The sequence below is a fragment of the Anomaloglossus baeobatrachus genome, chromosome 2 (assembly GCF_048569485.1).
Source record: "Anomaloglossus baeobatrachus isolate aAnoBae1 chromosome 2, aAnoBae1.hap1, whole genome shotgun sequence".
Lineage (NCBI taxonomy): Eukaryota > Metazoa > Chordata > Amphibia > Anura > Aromobatidae > Anomaloglossus > Anomaloglossus baeobatrachus.
In genome coordinates, this window is record NC_134354.1 from 6,748,266 (window position 1) to 6,768,436 (window position 20,171).

At 54.9% G+C, this 20,171-nt stretch overlaps 1 protein-coding gene across 2 annotated transcripts in view; it reads right to left on the reverse strand.

Annotated features, from left to right (window-relative positions):
• Window positions 1–20,171, reverse strand: part of SPAG17 (sperm associated antigen 17) — a 384,631-nt gene that overhangs the window by 13,554 nt on the left and 350,906 nt on the right. For both annotated transcript variants that reach the window (XM_075334839.1, XM_075334840.1), the window contains exons 31-39: window positions 19,966–20,145; window positions 19,756–19,889; window positions 19,540–19,670; window positions 18,385–18,512; window positions 18,131–18,313; window positions 14,552–14,665; window positions 10,543–10,636; window positions 10,154–10,253; window positions 9,977–10,079 (exon numbers count right to left, since the gene is read on the reverse strand). In XM_075334839.1, the coding sequence (XP_075190954.1) occupies window positions 9,977–10,079; window positions 10,154–10,253; window positions 10,543–10,636; window positions 14,552–14,665; window positions 18,131–18,313; window positions 18,385–18,512; window positions 19,540–19,670; window positions 19,756–19,889; window positions 19,966–20,145 (1,167 nt within the window). The remainder of the gene's footprint in view (window positions 1–9,976; window positions 10,080–10,153; window positions 10,254–10,542; window positions 10,637–14,551; window positions 14,666–18,130; window positions 18,314–18,384; window positions 18,513–19,539; window positions 19,671–19,755; window positions 19,890–19,965; window positions 20,146–20,171) is intronic.

The window sequence follows — 20,171 nt, forward strand, 5'->3', positions numbered from 1 at the left end:
TTCTGTGTCAGTGACCAAAAGTCTGCAAGAATGGCTGATGGCACCAGGAGCAGAGCTAGGCAACTGGCCAATGCTAAAGCAGGAGCCGAAGAGAGGGAGGACGGTGCTGTGGACAGTAATGAGGAGGTTGCCCACGAGTCCTCCAGGAGCTCGACGCCAGAAAACAGCTCTGCAGAGGACATTGCACAACCTGGCACTGCTGGACAAGATGAGGAGCAGCTCACCCAAGGGTCCTCAACGAGCCAGATGCCAGCCCTCCGCTCTGCACTGGACAGTGAATCACCAGGCTCCGCAGCGGGCCGCAGATCACCACGTGCCATTCCACCGAGCCTGGGAGGCTCGGATAGCCTTCTTCAAATGGCTATGGCCCTTCTCCAGGCTGGAGACCGGGAGGGCTACAGGGAACTCATGGCAGAGCGCAGGGCAGCGTGTGAGGCTGCGGAGCGGCAGGCAGAGCGCCAGGCAGAGCGTGAGGCTGCGGAGCGACGGCAACAGGCAGACCGGGACCACCAGCTGCAGCTAGCTCAGCTCCGGCCCTCATCAGCCACACGTGACCTTCAAGACACCAAACTTCCAAAGGTCCGTGTTGAGGACTTCCCAGTGCTGAAGAAGGATGGAGACTTGGACTCTTTCTTGACTGCTTTTGAACGGACTTGCTTGCAGCACCATCTGGACAAGGACCAGTGGGCCAAATACCTGACCCCCCGTTTAAGGGGTAAGGCCCTGGAAATCCTTGGGGACTTGCCTGCTGAGGCAGATCAGGGCTACGACACCATCAAGCGGGCCCTGATCCAACAGTACAACCTCACTCCAGAGTCCTACCTCAAGAAGTTCCGGAGCCTACAGAAGGGACCAAAGGACTCCTGGGCTGACCACAGGCGGGCACTTGCCCGAGCTGCCGACCACTGGACCCAAGGCCTGCAGCTTTCCACCGGACCGGAGATCCTGGACTTGTTCATCACGGAGCAACTCTTGTGGAACTGCCCTGAGGATCTCCGCCAGTTCATCCGAGACCAGAAGCCAAAGGGGTCCACGGCTACAGCTGCCCTGGCCGATGACTACACCAACAATCGGGCTCCTGAGGCCAGGAGAGCAGCCACCAGCAGCACCTGGAGAGGGGGTAAGATGAATTCTGCGACTGCCCCACCTGCCCCTAGACTGCAGGGGGTGTCCCCCTCAACTCCCCTCTCCAGGCCCGTGGCAGAGCCAAGACGGTGCCACCAGTGCAACCTACCTGGACACTTCAAGGCCATGTGCCCTCAGCGTCCCAAGGCCCCGGCTCCGTCCCCGTCCCAAGGGCCGCCCAAGGTGTATTGTGTGGGTGGGGGTGGTGGTAGGTCCCTGGACAGCTTCCAACCTGTCACCGTCGGCCGGTCTGTGACCATAGGACTGCGAGACAGCGCCTCGGAGGTGACTCTGGTGCGGCCTGAGATGGTGTCCCCCCAAGACTTGATCCCTGGAAAAACCCTCGCTGTCTCCGGGATTGGAGGCATTGACCCGGCGCTGCCTGTTGCTGACATTTATGTGGACTGGGGCGCAGGGCGAGGGGTGAGGGAGGTGGGGGTAACTGATCGGATTCCCGCAAACGTGCTACTTGGGACAGATTTGGGGCAGATAACCTCCCAGTTTGGGCCCCCACCAAGGGCTGAACCTTCAGCCAGTACGGACATGACTCCTGACAATGTTAATGTGTTATCTATGAATGATGTGAGAGAGGGGGGAGTGAACTCTGATATTTCTGCTTGCACAGACACCATAGACACACACACAGCTGCAGCTGTGACAGGGGAGGGGGTCAGAGAAAGGTGTGACAATGCCTCTACAAGTAACCAGCCTGTGAGCTGGGATCTGCTGCCCTCTGCAGGGATAAGCAGAGAGCAGGGTGCTGCAGGGGGAGGACCAGTGTGTGGGGTGGGGGCTACCACAGCAAATGTGGGGTCCCCAGAGATTTCACAGCGGGGTTCTGTTGCTGCAGGAGGGGAACAGGCAGGTGAGATTGGGGCCGGTCCAGGAGCGGAAGTGCTCCCAGGTAAGATCTCGGTGCATGGTTCCCCCACAACCGGGGTGTCAGGAAGCCAGGTCGGTCTGCCTGAACCGGCGACTTGGTCAGGAACGGAGGAGGAGCAGGCACGACCCACGGTCGCAGCGGCTGTGGCCGCTGTCACCCGCAGTGGGAGTGCTGGAAGCCAAGGGGCCTCCCGGAGGTCCGATAGCTCTTCCCCTTCTGACCAAGTGGCAGCCGAGTCAGGTGGAGGCCAGGACACAGGTCCCGGGGTACTGACCGAAGATGTGACAGTCTCGTCGATTCTGGCCACATCTAGTCAGGGGTTTCAGGCAGCGTTAGAAGCTGACGACAGCCTGAAAGCTCTAAAGGAGCAGGCGGCACAGCCTCCCTCGGACTCGGACCCGGAGCGAGTGGTCTGGGACCAAGGACGGCTGTACCGGGCCACGGTCCAGCAGGGTTCACCGGAGGCGTGGCCCAGGGACCGACAGTTGGTGGTACCCTATCCGTTCCGGACGGAGTTGTTGCAGATCGCACATGAGATTCCGATGGCCGGACACCTAGGGATCGCTAAGACCAAGGCCAGGTTAAACCAGCATTTCTACTGGCCAAAAATGGGGGCCGATGTGGCTGCCTACTGCCGTTCGTGTGAAACCTGCCAGAGAGTGGGGAAGGCGGGGCCACGCCCCAAAGCCCCACTGGTATCTCTGCCCATCATCGATGAGCCTTTCAGGAGGGTGGCTGTGGATCTGGTCGGCCCGCTGGCCATCCCCAGCAGCTCCGGGAAACGCTTCATACTGACGGTAGTGGACTATGCCACCCGGTACCCAGAAGCAGTGGCCTTGTCGTCCATTCGGGCTGACAAGGTGGCCACCGCATTGCTGGAGATTTTCTCCCGAGTGGGTTTTCCCCAGGAAATGCTCACTGACCGGGGGACCCAATTCATGTCCCAGCTGATGGAGGCCCTCTGTAAGCAAGTCCAGGTGCGACATCTGGTGGCCAGCCCGTACCATCCACAGACTAATGGCCTGTGCGAGCGGTTCAATGGCACCTTAAAGCAGATGCTTAAGATGTTGGTCGACTCCCATGGGCGTGACTGGGAGCGGTATCTCCCACACCTGTTATTTGCTTACCGGGAGGTTCCACAGGCCTCAACAGGATTCTCACCGTTTGAGCTCCTGTACGGGCGACGTGTGCGGGGCCCCCTGGCTCTGGTGAAAGAGGCTTGGGAAGGGGATTTGGCCACCCCTGGAGTGTCGGTTATCGAGTATGTCATGCGCTTCCGGGACAAAATGCAGGCCTTGACGCAACTGGTACACGACAATATGGCTCAAGCCCAGGCCGATCAGAAGCGTTGGTACGACCAGAACGCTTGTGAGAGGACCTACCAAGTGGGTCAAAAGGTGTGGGTACTGGTCCCCGTACCACAGGACAAGCTTCAGGCAGCCTGGGAAGGCCCATACCTCGTGTACCAGCAGCTCAACCCTGTGACGTACCTGGTCACCCTGGACCCTGCCCGTGGAAGGCGGAAGCCCTTCCATGTGAACATGATGAAGGCACATCATGAGCGGGAGGCATGTGCGTTCCCCGTGTGCAACCTGCCCGAGGAGGGAGAAGCGGAAACCCTCTTGGATATGCTAGCCCAGGTTAGGGCAGGCGGATCCATGGAGGATGTGGAGGTTGGCCACCAGCTCTTGGAGGACCAACGGTCCCAGCTGTGGGCCACCCTCCTCCCCTTCCGGGGGTTGTTTACCAACCAGCCCGGAAGGACTGACTTGGCTGTCCATCACGTGGACACTGGGGATCATCCCCCGATCCGGCGTTCAGCATATCGGGTCTCCCTGGAGGTGCAGCAACACATGCGCCAGGAGATTGACGAGATGCTGAAGCTGGGGGTGATCCAGGCATCCAACAGCGCTTGGGCCTCGCCTGTAGTCCTCGTCCCTAAGAAGGACCGAACCACTCGGTTCTGCGTGGACTACAGGGGGCTCAATGCTGTCACGGTCGCCGATGCGTACCCAATGCCACGCATCGATGACCTGCTCGATCAGTTGGCCGGGGCTCAGTACCTGACCATCATGGACCTGAGCCGGGGATATTGGCAGATCCCCCTGACTCGCAAGGCCAGGGAACGCTCTGCCTTTATTACCCCATTTGGACTATACGAGTCCACGGTGATGCCATTCGGGATGAGGAATGCCCCTGCCACTTTCCAGCGGATGGTCAACACCCTGCTCAAGGGACTTGAAGGGTACGCGGCCGCGTACCTGGATGACATTGCCGTCTTCAGTCCCACCTGGGAGGACCACCTAGAGCATCTAGCACAGGTGCTCAGGCGGATCCACCGGGCAGGTTTGACCATCAAGCCGGGAAAGTGTCAGCTGGCCATGAGCGAGGTCCAGTACCTCGGTCACCGGGTAGGCGGGAGAACACTGAAGCCCGAGCCTGAGAAAGTGGAGGCCATCGCATCCTGGCCCACCCCCAGGACCAAGAAGCAGGTGATGTCCTTCTTGGGGACCGCTGGGTACTATAGGAGGTTTGTTCCACGCTATAGTAGCCTGGCAAAGCCCTTGACGGACCTCACCAAGAAGAAGCTGCCCTCTGCAGTCGATTGGACAATGGACTGCGAGACAGCCTTCCAGGCCCTAAAGGACGCCCTGTCCAGCCCGCCCGTGCTACAGGCAGCCGACTTCACGCGGCCGTTTGTAGTACAGACCGACGCCAGTGACTTCGGCCTCGGTGCGGTGCTCAGCCAGGTGGACTCTGCGAGCCAAGAGCACCCAGTCTTGTACCTGAGCAGGAAGCTGTTACCAAGGGAAGTGGCCTATTCCACGATGGAGAAGGAGTGCCTGGCCATAGTGTGGGCCCTGCAGCGTCTGCAACCCTATCTATACGGGCGCCACTTCATCGTGGAGACGGACCACAATCCCCTCAGCTGGTTGCACACCGTCTCTGGGACGAATGGGCGATTGTTGCGATGGAGCCTTGCGCTCCAGCAATACAACTTCACCATTCGCCACAAAAGGGGCCGTGACCACGGTAACGCAGACGGGCTGTCCCGACAAGGAGAGGTCGCGGACGGGCGCACGGGGGAACACCGGAGTGTGCTGCCCCCTAGCGCCCTCAAAAGGGGGGAGGTGTGAGGCAAATCCCGGGATATGAAGATGAATTATGACTTCCAGTCATAATCGCTCATCACTCCCTGGCAGTGCCCCCTCCCTTCTTGTTCTCAATGTCCAGCATCTGTGAAGGTGTTACACCTCCATGGCCATCTCCTATGATATGGAAATTAGGTGATGTGGGAACAATGGACACAGGATGACTCCCTGCCGTGACCCTGTGGTAGGAGCTGCTATCTAATTAGCAAGCTTGGAAGTATCCAGACAGAACGACTCCAGTAAAAAATGGTTCATATCTCGCAAGCCATATTTCCGATAAATATGGCAACCATAAAAATGGTGTCTCCGCATGCGGACGATGCTGGCACACCCTTTTTATGGGAGCGGGAGCTTGGGAAATACCCCAGGCGTGATATCAGCCAATGGGGAACTAGTAGACAAGTCATGAGTCCTCTCGTTCTGTAGCTAAATTCATAGCTGTCACAATGAGAGCGTCGGCGTCCGCCTACGACGCTCCCAGGCAAAGTTATGGCCCATATTCCATGTTGTGGATTGTCCATAACTCCAGCCAGGGGTGGAGCAGTGCTCCCTCTGAGGTCACTAAGGTAGGAGGGGACCTGGATTTGCCCAGGTTGATAACCCTACTTCGGCCATTTTCCAAGGTTCTTTCGCTGGGGGTCACGTGCAGGAAACATCTGTGGGAGTTCCTAGAAACCTGGTCTACAGCGCCCCCCTGTGGCCAGACGCACAAGGTAACTGATTGAATTGCATACCTGTTTGTAAACCATGCTTTATCTGTAACTGTACTCTGACATATGTATATTCTGTAGATTCCCTATTGTATATATTGTAGTTTCTAGTGTGCTTTAGGCTGATTAAATTATATAATTAATCTTGGGCTGTTCTGTTATCTCGATCTTGAATCCCACGTCTGTGTGTTCGGCTAATAGTTACCGTGAAGCGGTTGGTGGCAGCGAGTTGTGCCAAGGATTATTGTGGGGAGGCCAGTGAGATCCGGGGAGGTTTTATATATTCCGCCCGCGGAGGTCGGGGGAATATATACCCTACTCTCACCGGGGACCCTTCAATAATCGGCATAAGTAGTATAGCGGCCTCCTTGCTTATTGTCGGGCAATTCCATAATTGGCCTGACTATAAGAGGGGCGCTAGAGAGCGCGTCACGTGCTCTGTCTGTCGGTCGGGAGGTATAAAGGAGGGGTGACCCCCACTTGTTACCCCCCGATTGTGACGTACTGGTAGCCAGCGCGGGGGATTTCTGAGTGACCCCCCCCGGTGGTTCGTGACACGAGGGATATAAGGAGAAGGGCGTAAGACGAGGGATATAAGGAGAAGGACGTAAGACGAGGGATATAAGACGAGGGATATAAGGAGAAGGACGTAAGACGAGGGACATAGGGAGAAGGACGTAAGACGAAGGATATAAGGAAAAGGGCGTAAGACGAGGGATATAAGGAGAAGGACGTAAGACGAGGGATATAAGGAGAAGGACGTAAGACGAGGGATATAAGGAGAAGGACGTAAGACGAGGGATATAAGGAGAAGGACGTAAGACGAGGGATATAAGGAGAAGGACGTAAGACGAGGGATATAAGGAGAAGGGCGTAAGACGAGGGATATAAGGAGAAGGACGTAAGACGAGGGATATAAGGAGAAGGACGTAAGACGAGGGATATAAGGAGAAGGACGTAAGACGAGGGATATAAGGAGAAGGACGTAAGACGAGGGATATAAGGAGAAGGACGTAAGACGAGGGATATAGGGAAAAGGACGTAAGACGAGGGATATAAGGAGAAGGGTGTAAGACGAGGGATATAAGGAGAAGGACGTAAGACGAGGGATATAAGGAGAAGGGCGTAAGACGAGGGATATAAGGAGAAGGACGTAAGACGAGGGATATAAGGAGAAGGGCGTAAGACGAGGGATATAAGGAGAAGGACGTAAGACGAGGGATATAAGGAGAAGGGCGTAAGACGAGGGATATAAAGGAGAAGGCCGTAAGACGAAGGATATAAGGAGAAGGGTGTAAGACGAGGGACATAAGGAGGACGTAAGACGAGGGATATAAGGAGAAGGACGTAAGACGAGGGATATAAAGAGAAGGACGTAAGATGAGGGATATAAGGAGAAGGGCGTAAGACGAGGGATATAAGGAAAAGGACGTAAGACGAGGGATATAAGGAGAAGGGCCTAAGACGAGGGATATGAGAAGGGCGTACGACGAGGGATATAAGGAGAAGGACGTAAGACGAGGGATATAAGGAGAAGGACGTAAGACGAGGGACATAGGGAGAAGGACGTAAGACGAGGGATATAAGGAGAAGGACGTAAGACGAGGGATATAAGGAGAAGGACGTAAGACGAGGGATATAAGGAGAAGGACGTAAGACGAGGGATATAAGGAGAAGGACGTAAGACGAGGGATATAAGGAGAAGGACGTAAGACGAGGGATATAAGGAGAAGGACGTAAGACGAGGGATATAAGGAGAAGGACGTAAGACGAGGGATATAAGGAGAAGGACGTAAGACGAGGGATATAAGGAGAAGGACGTAAGACGAGGGATATAAGGAGAAGGACGTAAGACGAGGGATATAGGGAGAAGGACGTAAGACGAGGGATATAGGGAGAAGGACATAAGACGAGGGATATAAGGAGAAGGACGTAAGACGAGGGATATAGGGAGAAGGACGTAAGACGAGGGATATAAGGAAAAGGACGTAAGACGAGGGATATAAGGAGAAGGGCGTAAGACGAGGGATATAAGGAGAAGGGCGTACGACGAGGGATATAAGGAGAAGGACGTAAGACGAGGGATATAAGGAGAAGGACGTAAGACGAGGGACATAGGGAGAAGGACGTAAGACGAGGGATATAAGGAGAAGGACGTAAGACGAGGGATATAAGGAGAAGGACGTAAGACGAGGGATATAAGGAGAAGGACGTAAGACGAGGGATATAAGGAGAAGGACGTAAGACGAGGGATATAAGGAGAAGGACGTAAGACGAGGGATATAAGGAGAAGGACGTAAGACGAGGGATATAAGGAGAAGGACGTAAGACGAGGGATATAATGAGAAGGACGTAAGACGAGGGATATAAGGAGAAGGACGTAAGACGAGGGATATAATGAGAAGGACGTAAGACGAGGGATATAAGGAAAAGGACGTAAGACGAGGGATATAAGGAGAAGGGCATAAGACGAGGGATATAAGGAGAAGGACGTAAGACGAGGGATATAAGGAGAAGGACGTAAGACGAGGGATATAAGGAGAAGGGCGTAAGACGAGGGATATAAGGAGAGGGGCGTAAGACGAGGGATATAAGGAGAAGGGCGTAAGACGAGGGATATAAGGAGAAGGACGTAAGACGAGGGATATAAGGAGAAGGACGTAAGACGAGGGATATAAAGAGAAGGACGTAAGACGAGGGATATAAGGAGAAGGATGTAAGACGAGGGATATAAGGAGAAGGATGTAAGACGAGGGATATAGGGAGAAGGATGTAAGACGAGGGATATAAAGGAGAAGGACGTAAGACGAGGGACATAGGGAGAAGGACGTAAGACGAGGGATATAAGGAGAAGGACGTAAGACGAGGGATATAAGGAGAAGGATGTAAGACGAGGGATATAAGGAGGAGGACGTAAGACGAGGGATATAAGGAGAAGGATGTAAGACGAGGGATATAAGGAGAAGGACGTAAGACGAGGGATATAAGGAGAAGGACGTAAGACGAGGGATATAAAGAGAAGGACGTAAGACGAGGGATATAAGGAGAAGGATGTAAGACGAGGGATATAAGGAGAAGGATGTAAGACGAGGGATATAGGGAGAAGGATGTAAGACGAGGGATATAAGGAGAAGGACGTAAGACGAGGGATATAAAGGAGAAGGACGTAAGACGAGGGACATAGGGAGAAGGACGTAAGACGAGGGATATAAGGAGAAGGACGTAAGACGAGGGATATAAGGAGAAGGATGTAAGACGAGGGATATAAGGAGAAGGATGTAAGACGAGGGATATAGGGAGAAGGATGTAAGACGAGGGATATAAGGAGAAGGATGTAAGACGAGGGATATAAAGGAGAAGGACGTAAGACGAGGGACATAGGGAGAAGGACGTAAGACGAGGGATATAAGGAGAAGGACGTAAGACGAGGGATATAAGGAGAAAGATGTAAGACGAGGGATATAAGGAGGAGGACGTAAGACGAGGGCGAGGGGTGTGAGACGAGGGGCATAAGAGGAGGGCGACGGATGTGAAACGAGGGCGAAGGGTGTAAGACGAGGGCGACAGGAAAAAGACAAGGGGCATAAGACGAGGGGCATAAGACGACGAGGGCAACGGACATGAGACGTGGGGCATAAGATGAGGGTGTCGGACGTGAAACAGGGGGGAGAAGCAGGAGGGGCGTAAGACGAGTGCTACAGATGAAATACAAGTGTGACGGGAAAAGATAAAAGGCATAAGATGAGGGCGACGGGTATAAGACGAATAAGATGAAGCCGAGAAAAAAGTCGCGAGGCATAAGATGATGACAGCTGCCATAAGACGAAGGCAACAGGCATAAGACGAGGGTGAGAAAAAAAAGTTATGGGGAGTAAGACGAGGGCTACGGGTATAAGACGACGGCAACGAGCAAGAGTCGAAGGCGCTGGGCAAAAGTTGAAGGGCATAAGATGAGGGCTACGGGCGTAAGATGAGTGTAAGACAAGGGCTACGGGCGTGCGACAGGGTGGTGTACATCCCTGGCGACATGGTGGTCAGCACAGCTCTCTGCCGTTTTTGTATTTGGGCTCCTGCTCAGTCGCTGACCTCGGGGGTCGGGGTTGTACCTGATTCTGGAGGAATTCTACCCCGAATTCGGAGTGGAAATACGGGGGGAGGTTACAGCTTCTCATGGCCGCCAGCTGCGCCTTCTGCTCCTGTATTTCTTGTCTGTAGGTATAAACATCCCAGTAACACCCGGTCCAGGGTCCTTCTGTATGGGGGGCTTCAGTGGGTCTTGTTACCTGAGCTGGGTCCGGTCGTGGACACTGCGCTTTGGGTGGGCTGTGGTAGGCGGTGTCGGTGGGGAGACGGCGTTCTCATACAGACTAGCAATGTCGGCAGCTGGGGGTAGAAATAAGACAGGAGATATGTAAACCTGCAAGGGGGGGTCCCGGACCCCTGCGACTGTATATATGGGTGTATGTGAGGGAAGGGGTGAGCGGCACGTCGTAGCCGCCATCGTGGTCACCGGCTGCTGCTGTGCTCGGGATTCCCTGGACTCGATCACTGGATGATTCTCTGCACTGGGGGTAATACTGGGGCGATGACCATGAAATATTGGGGGGCTCACACCTCACACCACATTACAGCAGAGGGGAACATCAGCATCGAAAAGCAAAATCACTATTACCTGGTCTCCGCTCCAGAGAGGATGACGAGGACAACGGAGGAGGCTCCTGGTCCACAGCGGATGAACGGGGAGGATCCGGAGCGTCAGTCAGCGACTGTGGGAGGAGCTTATCATCATCATCATCAATAATCATCACTCAGAACGTACAAAAAACTGAAAGTGTGACCTTCATTTCCCAGGATCCCCCGCCTCTCCTCCCATCCCACGTGGCCTTCATTTCCCAGGATCCCCCGCCTCTCCTCCCATTCCACGTGGCCTTCATTTCCCAGGATCCCCCGCCTCTCCTCCCATCCCACGTGGCCTTCATTTCCCAGGATCCCCCGCCTCTCCTCCCATCCCACGTGGCCTTCATTTCCCAGGATCCCTCGCTTCTCCTCCCATCCTGCCCATCCCATGTGACCTTCATTTCCCAGGATCACCCGCCTCTCCTCCCATCCCACGTGGCCTTCATTTCCCAGGATCCCCCACTTCTCCTCCCGTCCTGCCCATCCCATGAGACCTTCATTTACCACATGACCTTCATTTCCCAGGATCCCCCGCTTCTTCTCCCGTCCTGCCCATCCCATGTGGCCTTCATTTCCCAGGATCCCCCGCTTCTCCCGTCCTGCACTTCCAATGTGGCCTTCATTTCCCAGGATCCCCCACTTCTTCTCCCAACCTGCCCATCCCATGTGGCCTTCATTTCCCAGGATCACCCGCTTCTTCCGTCCTGCCCATCCCATGTGGCCTTCATTTCCCAGGATCCCCCGCTTCTTCTCCCGTCCTGCCCATCCCATGTGGCCTTCATTTCCCAGGATCCCCCGCTTCTTCTCCCGTCCTGCCCATCCCATGTGGCCTTCATTTCCCAGGATCCCCCGCTTCTCCCGTCCTGCCCATCCCATGTGGCCTTCATTTCCCAGGATCCCTCACCTCTTCTCCCGTCCTGCCCATCCCATGTGGCCTTCATTTCCCAGGATCCCCCGCTTCTCCCGTCCTGCACTTCCAATGTGGCCTTCATTTCCCAGGATCCCCCGCTTCTTCTCCCGTCCTGCCCATCCCATGTGGCCTTCATTTCCCAGGATCCCCCGCTTCTTCTCCCGTCCTGCCCATCCCATGTGGCCTTCATTTCCCAGGATCCCTCACCTCTTCTCCCGTCCTGCCCATCCCATGTGGCCTTCATTTCCCAGGATCCCCCGCTTCTCCCGTCCTGCACTTCCAATGTGGCCTTCATTTCCCAGGATCCCCCGCTTCTTCTCCCGTCTTGCCCATCCCATGTGGCCTTCATTTCCCAGGATCACCCGCTTCTTCCGTCCTGCCCATCCCATGTGGCCTTCATTTCCCAGGATCCCCCGCTTCTTCTCCCGTCCTGCCCATCCCATGTGGCCTTCATTTCCCAGGATCTCCCGCTTCTTCTCCCGTCCTGCCCATCCCATGTGGCCTTCATTTCCCAGGATCCCCTGCTTCTTCTCCCGTCCTGCCCATCCCATGTGGCCTTCATTTCCCAGGATCCCCCGCTTCTCCTCCTGTCCTCCTGCCCATCCCATGTGGCCTTCATTTCCCAGGATCCCCAGCTTCTTCTCCCGTCCTGCCCAACCCATGTGGCCTTCATTTCCCAGGATCCCCCGCCTCTCCCTTCCTGCCCATCCCATGTGGCCTTCATTTCCCAGGATCCCCCGCTTCTTCTCCCATCCTGCCCATCCCATGTGGCCTTCATTTCCCAGGATCCCCCGCTTCTTCTCTCGTCCTGCCCATCCCATGTGGCCTTCATTTCCCAGGATCCCCCGCTTCATCTCCCGTCCTGCCCATCCCATGTGGCCTTCATTTCCCAGGATCCCCCGCTTCTTCTCCCGTCCTGCCCATCTCATGTGGCCTTCATTTCCCAGGATCCCCCGCTTCTTCTCCCGTCCTGCCCATCCCATGTGGCCTTCATTTCCCAGGATCCCCCGCTTCTTCTCCCGTCCTGCCCATCCCATGTGGCCTTCATTTCCCAGGATCCCCCGCTTCTCCTCCTGTCCTGCCCATCCCATGTGGCCTTCATTCCCCAGGATCCCTCGTTTCTCCCGTCCTGCCCATCCCATGTGGCCTTCATTTCCCAGGATCCCCGCTTCTTCTCCCGTCCTGCCCATCACATGTGGCCTTCATTTCCCAGGATCCCCCGCTTCTTCTTTCTTCTCCCGTCCTGCCGATCCCATGTGGCCTTCATTTCCCAGGATCCCCCGCTTCTCCCGTCCTGCCCATCCCATGTGGCCTTCAATTCCCAGGATCCCCCGCTTCTTCTCCCGTCCTGCCCATCCCATGTGGCCTTCATTTCCCAGGATCCCCCGCTTCTCCTCCTGTCCTGCCCATCCCATGTGGCCTTCATTCCCCAGGATCCCCCGCTTCTCCTCCTGTCCTGCCCATCCCATGTGACCTTCATTTCCCAGGATCCCCCGCTTCTTCTCCCGTCCTGCCCATCCCATGTGGCCTTCATTTCCCAGGATCCCCCGCTTCTTCTCCCGTCCTGCCCATCCCATGTGGCCTTCATTTCCCAGGATCCCCCGCTTCTTCTCCCGTCCTGCCCATCCCATGTTGCCTTCATTTCCCAGGATCCCCCGCTTCTTCTCCCGTCCTGCCCATCCCATGTGGCCTTCATTTCCCAGGATCCCCCGCTTCTTCTCCCGTCCTGCCGATCCCATGTGACCTTCATTTCTCAGGATCCCCCGCTTCTTCTCCCGTCCTGCCCATCCCATGTGGCCTTCATTTCCCAGGATCCCCCGCTTCTTCTCCCGTCCTGCCCATCCCATGTGGCCTTCATTTCCCCGGATCCCCCGCTTCTTCTCCCGTCCTGCCCATCCCATGTGGCCTTCATTTCCCAGGATCCCCCGCTTCTCCTCCTCCTGCCCATCCCATGTGGCCTTCATTTCCCAGGATCCCCCGCTTCTCCTCCTGTCCTGCCCATCCCATGTGGCCTTCATTTCCCAGGATCCCCCGCCTCTTATCCCGTCCTGCCCATCCCATGTGGCCTTCATTTCCCAGGATCACCCGCTTCTCCCGTCCTGCCCATCCCATGTGGCCTTCATTTCCCAGGATCCCCCGCTTCTTCTCCCGTCCTGCCCATCCCATGTGGCCTTCATTTCCCAGGATACCCCGCTTCTTCTCCCGTCCTGCCGATCCCATGTGACCTTCATTTCCCAGGATCCCCCGCTTCTTCTCCCGTCCTGTCCATCCCATGTGACCTTCATTTCCCAGGATCCCCCGCTTCTTCTCCCGTCCTGCCCATCCCATGTGGCCTTCATTTCCCAGAATCCCCCGCTTCTTCTCCCGTCCTGCCCATCCCATGTGGCCTTCATTTCCCAGGATCCCCCGCTTCTTCTCCCGTCCTGCCCATCCCATGTGGCCTTCATTTCCCAGGATCCCCCGCTTCTTCTCCCGTCCTGCCGATCCCATGTGGCCTTCATTTCCCAGGATCCCCCGCTTCTCCTCCTGTCCTGCCCATCCCATGTGGCCTTCATTTCCCAGGATCCCCCGCTTCTCCTCCTGTCCTGCCCATCCCATGTGGCCTTCATTTCCCAGGATCCCCCGCCTCTTATCCCGTCCTGCCCATCCCATGTGACCTTCATTTCCCAGGATCCCCCGCTTCTTCTCCCGTCCTGCCCATCCCATGTGGCCTTCATTTCCCAGGATCCCCTGCCTCTTATCCCGTCCTGCCCATCCCATGTGGCCTTCATTTCCCAGGATCCCCCGCTTCTTCTCCCGTCCTGCCCATCCCATGTGACCTTCATTTCCCAGGATCCCCCGCTTCTTCTCCCATCCTGCCGATCCCATGTGGCCTTCATTTCCCAGGATCCCCCACTTCTTCTCCCGTCCTGCCCATCCCATGTGGCCTTCATTTCCCAGGATCCCCCGCTTCTTCTCCCGTCCTGCCCATCCCATATGGTCTTCATTTCCCAGGATCCCGCCATGTGATGGGTGAGAGGTTTCTCGTTGGCATTGTCCATAGTACTGTACCACCACCATCCTCCCCGGGTGCAGCTGTACAGAGGCTCCTCACCAGCACCAGCTGCAGCAGATCAGCGGCGCCCGCCTTCTCCTCCGTGGTTCTGGGGTCTCTGATGTTTTGCTTTTGCATCTCTTCCTCCTTCTTTATAACTTTGTCGATGTATTCCTGCAGCCACAAGATCATACGAGGTTACGGGGGTGACACATGGTGGATAATACGAGGTTACGGGGGTGACACATGGTGGATAATACGAGGTTACGGGGGTGACACATGGTGGATAATACGAGGTTACGGGGGTGACACATGGTGGATAATACGAGGTTACGGGGGTGATGTTTGGGGGATAATACGAGGTTACGGGGGTGACACTCGGGGGATATGACGAGGTTATGGGGGTGACGCTCGGGAATAATACGAGGTTACGGGGGAGACGCTCGGGGGATAATACGAGGTTACGGGGGCGACACATGGTGGATAATACGAGGTTACGGGGTGACACATGGTGGATAATACGAGGTTACGGGGGTGATGTTCGGGGGATATGACGAGGTTACGGGGGTGACACTCGGGGGATATGACGAGGTTATGGGGGTGACGCTCGGGAATAATACGAGGTTACGGGGGAGACGCTCGGGGGATAATACGAGGTTACGGGGGCGACACATGGTGGATAATACAAGGTTATGGGGGTGACGCTCGGGGATAATACGAGGTTACGGGGGCGACACATGGTGGATAATACGAGGTTACAGGAGGGGAGACGCTCGAGGGATAATACGAGGTTACGGGGGGATGTTTGGGGATAATACGAGGTTACGGGGGTGATGCTCGGGGGATAATACGAGGTTACGGGGGTGATGCTCGGGGGATAATACGAGGTTACGGGGGAGACGCTCGGGAATAATACGAGGTTACGGGGGAGACGCTCGGGGGATAATACGAGGTTACGGGGGGCGACACATGGTGGATAATACGAGGTTATGGGGGTGACGCTCGGGGGATAATACGAGGTTACGGGGGCGACACATGGTGGATAATACGAGGTTACAGGGGAGACGCTCGAGGGATAATACGAGGTTACGGGGGGATGTTTGGGGATAATACGAGGTTACGGAGGTGATGCTCGGGGGATAATACGAGGTTACGGGGGTGATGCTCGGGGGATAATACGAGGTTACGGGGTTGATGTTCGGGAGATAATACGAGGTTACGGGGGTGATGTTCGGGGGATAATACGAGGTTACAGGGGAGATGCTCGGGGGATAATACGAGGTTACGGGGGTGATGTTTGGGGGATAATACGAGGTTACGGGGGTGATGTTCGGGGGGTAATACGAGGTTACGGGGGTGATGTTTGGGGGATAATACGAGGTTACGGAGGTGATGTTCGGGAGATAATACGAGGTTACAGGGGAGACGCTCGAGGGATAATACGAGGTTACGGGGGTGATGTTTGGGGGATAATACGAGGTTACGGGGGTGATGCTCGAGGGATAATACGAGGTTACGGGGTTGATGTTCGGGAGATAATACGAGGTTACGGGGGTGATGTTCGGGGGATAATACGAGGTTACGGGGGTGATGTTCGGGGGATAATACGAGGTTACGGGGGTGATGTTTGGGGGATAATACGAGGTTACGGGGGGATGTTTGGGGATAATACGAGGTTATGGGGGTGATGTTCGGGAGATAATACGAGGTTACGGGGGTGATGTTCGGGAGATAATACGAGGTTACGGGGTTGATGTTCGGGGGATAATACGAGGTTACGGGGGTGATGTTTGGGGGATAATACGAGGTTACGGAGGTGATGTTCGGGAGATAATACGAGGTTACGGGGGTGATGTTTGGGGGATAATACGAGGTTACGGGGGTGATGTTTGGGGGATAATACGAGGTTACGGGGGTGATGTTTGGGGGATAATACGAGGTTACGGGGGTGATGTTCGGGGGATAATACGAGGTTACGGGGGTGATGTTTGGGGGATAATACGAGGTTACGGGGGTGATGTTCGGGGGATAATACGAGGTTACGGGGGTGATGTTTGGGGGATAATACGAGGTTACGGAGGTGATGTTCGGGGGATAATACGAGGTTACGGAGGTGATGTTCGGGGGATAATACGAGGTTACGGGGGTGATGTTTGGGGGATAATACGAGGTTACGGGGGTGATGTTTGGGGGATAATACGAGGTTATGGGGGTGATGTTTGGGGGATAATACGAGGTTACGGGGGTGATGTTTGGGGGATAATACAAGGTTACGGGGGTGAAGTTCGGGGGATAATACGAGGTTACGGGGGAGATGTTTGGGAGATAATACGAGGTTACGGGGGAGATGCTCGGGGGATAATACGAGGTTACGGGGGAGATGTTCGGGGGATAATACGAGGTTACGGGGGAGATGCTCGGGGGATAATACGAGGTTACGGGGGAGATGCTCGGGGGATAATACGAGGTTACGGGGGTGATGTTCGGGGGATAATACGAGGTTACGGGGGAGATGTTCGGGGGATAATACGAGGTTACGGGGGTGATGTTCGGGGGGAAAATATGAGGTAACGGGGGGATGTTCGGGGGGTAATACGAGGTTACGGGGGTGATGTTCGGGGGGTAATACGAGGTTACGGGGGTGATGTTCGGGGGGTAATACGAGGTTACGGGGGTGACGCTCGGGGGATAATACGAGGTTACGGGGGTGATACTCGGGGGGGAAAATATGAGGTAACGGGGGGATGTTCGGGGGGTAATACGAGGTTACGGGGGTGATGTTCGGGGGGTAATACGAGGTTACGGGGGAGATGCTCGGGGGATAATACGAGGTTACGGGGGTGATGTTCGGGGGGAAAATATGAGGTAACGGGGGGATGTTCGGGGGGTAATACGAGGTTACGGGGGTGATGTTCGGGGGGTAATACGAGGTTACGGGGGTGATGTTCGGGGGGTAATACGAGGTTACGGGGGAGATGCTCGGGGGATAATACGAGGTTACGGGGGTGATACTCGGGGGGAAAATATGAGGTAACGGGGGGATGTTCGGGGGGTAATACGAGGTTACGGGGGTGATGTTCGGGGGGTAATACGAGGTTACGGGGGAGATGCTCGGGGGATAATACGAGGTTACGGGGGTGATACTCGGGGGGAAAATATGAGGTAACGGGGGGATGTTCGGGGGGTAATACGAGGTTACGGGGGGGATGTTCGGGGGGTAATACGAGGTTACGGGGGTGATGTTCGGGGGGTAATACGAGGTTACGGGGGTGATGTTCGGGGGGTAATACGAGGTTACGGGGGTGACGCTCGGGGGATAATACGAGGTTACGGGGGTGATGTTCGGGGGGTAATACGAGGTTACGGGGGTGACGCTCGGGGGATAATACGAGGTTACAGGGGCGATGTTCGGGGGGTAATACGAGGTTACGGGGGTGACGCTCGGGGGATAATACGAGGTTACGGGGGTGACGCTCGGGGGATAATACGAGGTTACGGGGGTGACGCTCGGGGGATAATACGAGGTTACAGGGGCGATGTTCGGGGGGTAATACGAGGTTACGGGGGTGATGTTCGGGGGGTAATACGAGGTTACGGGGGGATGTTCGGGGGGTAATACGAGGTCCATTTCCCGCCTACCTTCAGTGACAGCTCCAGCTTTTCCCGCCTGTGCAGATTGATGGGTTGATAGAGATGGAGCTGACGTATCCTCAGCACTCTGGGGCATCTCAGGACGGGGGGCCGAGGCTTCTTAGGCTCTTGTGACCCGATACAGAGACCCTTCCATATTCCAACACCCAGCGGGGGTCCTGGAGTTCTCCTCTGAGGATAATGAGGGTTATGGTGATTATCTGCTCGGACCCTGGATTCCATGGGAGGTACGGATATCCCACCTCAGTGGCAGGAAAAGTGGTCCAGTCTCTGGATAGGAGATTGGGGGGCACAATGTTGCTGAGCTGCTTCTTCATGGTCCATGTGGAGGTTTCGGAGAAAGGCTGCAGGACGGTGATGCTCTGGACACCTAGGGGGGACATGATCATACAAGGTAACTGAATAGGATAACTGAAGTGAGCACTAATATATATATATATATGAGTGCAAGCCAAAAAATACATACTATATAAGGATAAGGCTGCACATCAAACTTAGATAATGGTATAATGCCTCAAGCATATGGAAAAATATTGGAATATACAATGAAAAATGCTACTTGCTAATTTGAACATGTGAATAATGAATTGCATACCTGCCATGAATATTAGGAAAAAGGAGATATTTAGCAATCGCATTGATCAATGTAACTGAGCCCCAAAACCTCGTCAAGGTATATCACTATATTGGGGTCCCTAGCTCTGTGACCCTAACTGTGTGTCATCTCATTGCAATTAAAAACTGCTGTGGGTGGAGAGGGGTAACCAAGGACTGTCTTATATAGGAGATGGAAAAAACATGGCCGAAAGGGGCGGAGCTGTGTTCATATTCAGAAAATAACTACATATAACTGAATAGGATAACTGAATAGGATAACTGAAGTGAGCACTAATATATATATATATATATGAGTGCAAGCCAAAACTTAGTTATATGTAGTTTTTTTCTGAATGTGAAAACACCCGCGCCTTTCGGCCATGTTTTTTCCATTTCTTATATTAGACAGTCCATGGTTACCCCTCTCCACACACAGCAGTGTTTAATTGCAATGAGATGACACACAGTTAGGGTCACAGAGCTAGGGACCCCAATATAGAGAGATACCTTGACGAGGCCTTGGGGCTCAGTTACATTGATCAATGCGATTGCTAAATATCTCCTTTTTCCTAATATTCATGGCAGGTATGCAATTCATTATTCACATGTTCAAATTAGCAAGTAGCATTTTTCATTGTATATTCCAATATTTTTCCATATGCTTGAGGCATTATACCATTATCTAAGTTTGATGTGCAGCCTTATCCTCCTATATGATCATACAAGGTGACTGCAGACCCTCGTCTCTCCATCGAGACCATCACTCAGACGAGTGGGATGATACGTCCGCAGCTGCTCACCGGGGGCTTCCTGGGTGGGTTCTCGTATGATGGCGATAGTTGGATCACAGTAACATGCGGCCAGATAATCCTCCACCTCTCGATCCCGCAGGAATTCACTGCCAGAGCCATCAGCATAGACCACGAAAAACCTGTGGAGAGGCCACCACATGGTGTATAATGGGGGGGGACGGTCACCAGGGCAACCCTAGGCGTGAAGGAGAGGTCCTACCATACCGGGGGGAATGTAGGTCGTAGACCTCTGGCAGATGCTGGACCTCAGCCAGGACTTTATCCTTCTTCTCGGACTCTTCTTCCTCACAAGTATCCACGTCAGCAATGACCACGGACGTGCTCCCGTCCAACATCACCTACAAGAGGAGCGGCGGGTTTGAAGACCACAGGGCCGGGGGCCGGGGGTCTCCAGAGACACAGCTAGGAGATTACCTGGAAGAGATTGCCCTCAGGATCCAGCACCTCGGAGAGGACATCCTGGGTGTGGGACAAGATGTAGCTTGCGGGGGGCAGGTCTTCTCGTCTTGGGGGCTGCTGAGCAATGGCTCTGGGCGAGTACACCGCTTTTCCTTCGTGGTTGATGGATAGAAAGCCGGAGCTCGGTGGGAAAACCTCGTCACATGTAACGCAAGAGAGAA